Below are 563 nucleotides of genomic sequence, written 5' to 3' on the forward strand. Positions count from 1 at the left end.
AACAGACCACCCAGGAGCATCAGCCTGCAGCAACAGAAGCAGCGACAGCAGCAGCAGCAGCAGCAGCAACAGCAGCAACAGCAGCAGCAGCAGCAGCAGCAGCAGAGGAAATGGATCTCCCTTTTTTTGTTGCTGGCTTCGCCGAGAGCAGAAGATGGAGAGAGGTTCGGCTCTGGGAGGAACAAACCCTCACACCCATAGGTACGCGGTGCATGCAACTTGCATGCGCTGCTGCTGCTGCTGCTGCTGCTGCTGTTGCTGCTGCTGCTGCTGTTGCTGGTAGTGGTGGTTGTGGTGGTGGTGGTGCTGCTGCTGCTGCTGGTGGCGGTGGGAGGGCTGCTGTTACTGCTGCTGTTGTTGTTGGTGCTGCTGCTGCTTTACTTATCTATTTATATTTATGAATTTACTTTTATTTATTTATTTATTTATATTTATATTTATTTATATTTATTTATATTTATTTATATTTATTTATATTTGTTTATATTATATTTATTTATATTTATTTATATTTATTTATATTTATTTATATTTGTTTATATTTATTTATATTTATTTATATT

General features: G+C 40.5%; 2 protein-coding genes across 2 annotated transcripts in view; one reads left to right on the forward strand and one right to left on the reverse strand.

Moving 5' to 3' along the window:
- EMH_0018360 (uncharacterized protein) overlaps window positions 1–201 on the forward strand; it is a gene marked incomplete at both ends in the record, with an annotated part of 4,532 nt that extends 4,331 nt beyond the window's left edge. The window contains one exon of the mRNA XM_013501114.1: window positions 1–201. Coding sequence (XP_013356568.1) covers window positions 1–201 — 201 coding nt within the window.
- A 355-nt stretch (window positions 202–556) lies between these two features.
- Window positions 557–563, reverse strand: part of EMH_0018370 (uncharacterized protein) — a gene marked incomplete at both ends in the record, with an annotated part of 429 nt that continues 422 nt past the window's right edge. Inside the window, one exon of the mRNA XM_013501115.1 lies at window positions 557–561. Within this exon, the coding sequence (XP_013356569.1) occupies window positions 557–561 (5 nt within the window). The remainder of the gene's footprint in view (window positions 562–563) is intronic.

This window comes from Eimeria mitis, genomic scaffold (assembly GCF_000499745.2).
Source record: "Eimeria mitis Houghton genomic scaffold, Emh_scaff634, whole genome shotgun sequence".
NCBI classification, from domain to species: Eukaryota; Apicomplexa; class Conoidasida; order Eucoccidiorida; family Eimeriidae; genus Eimeria; species Eimeria mitis.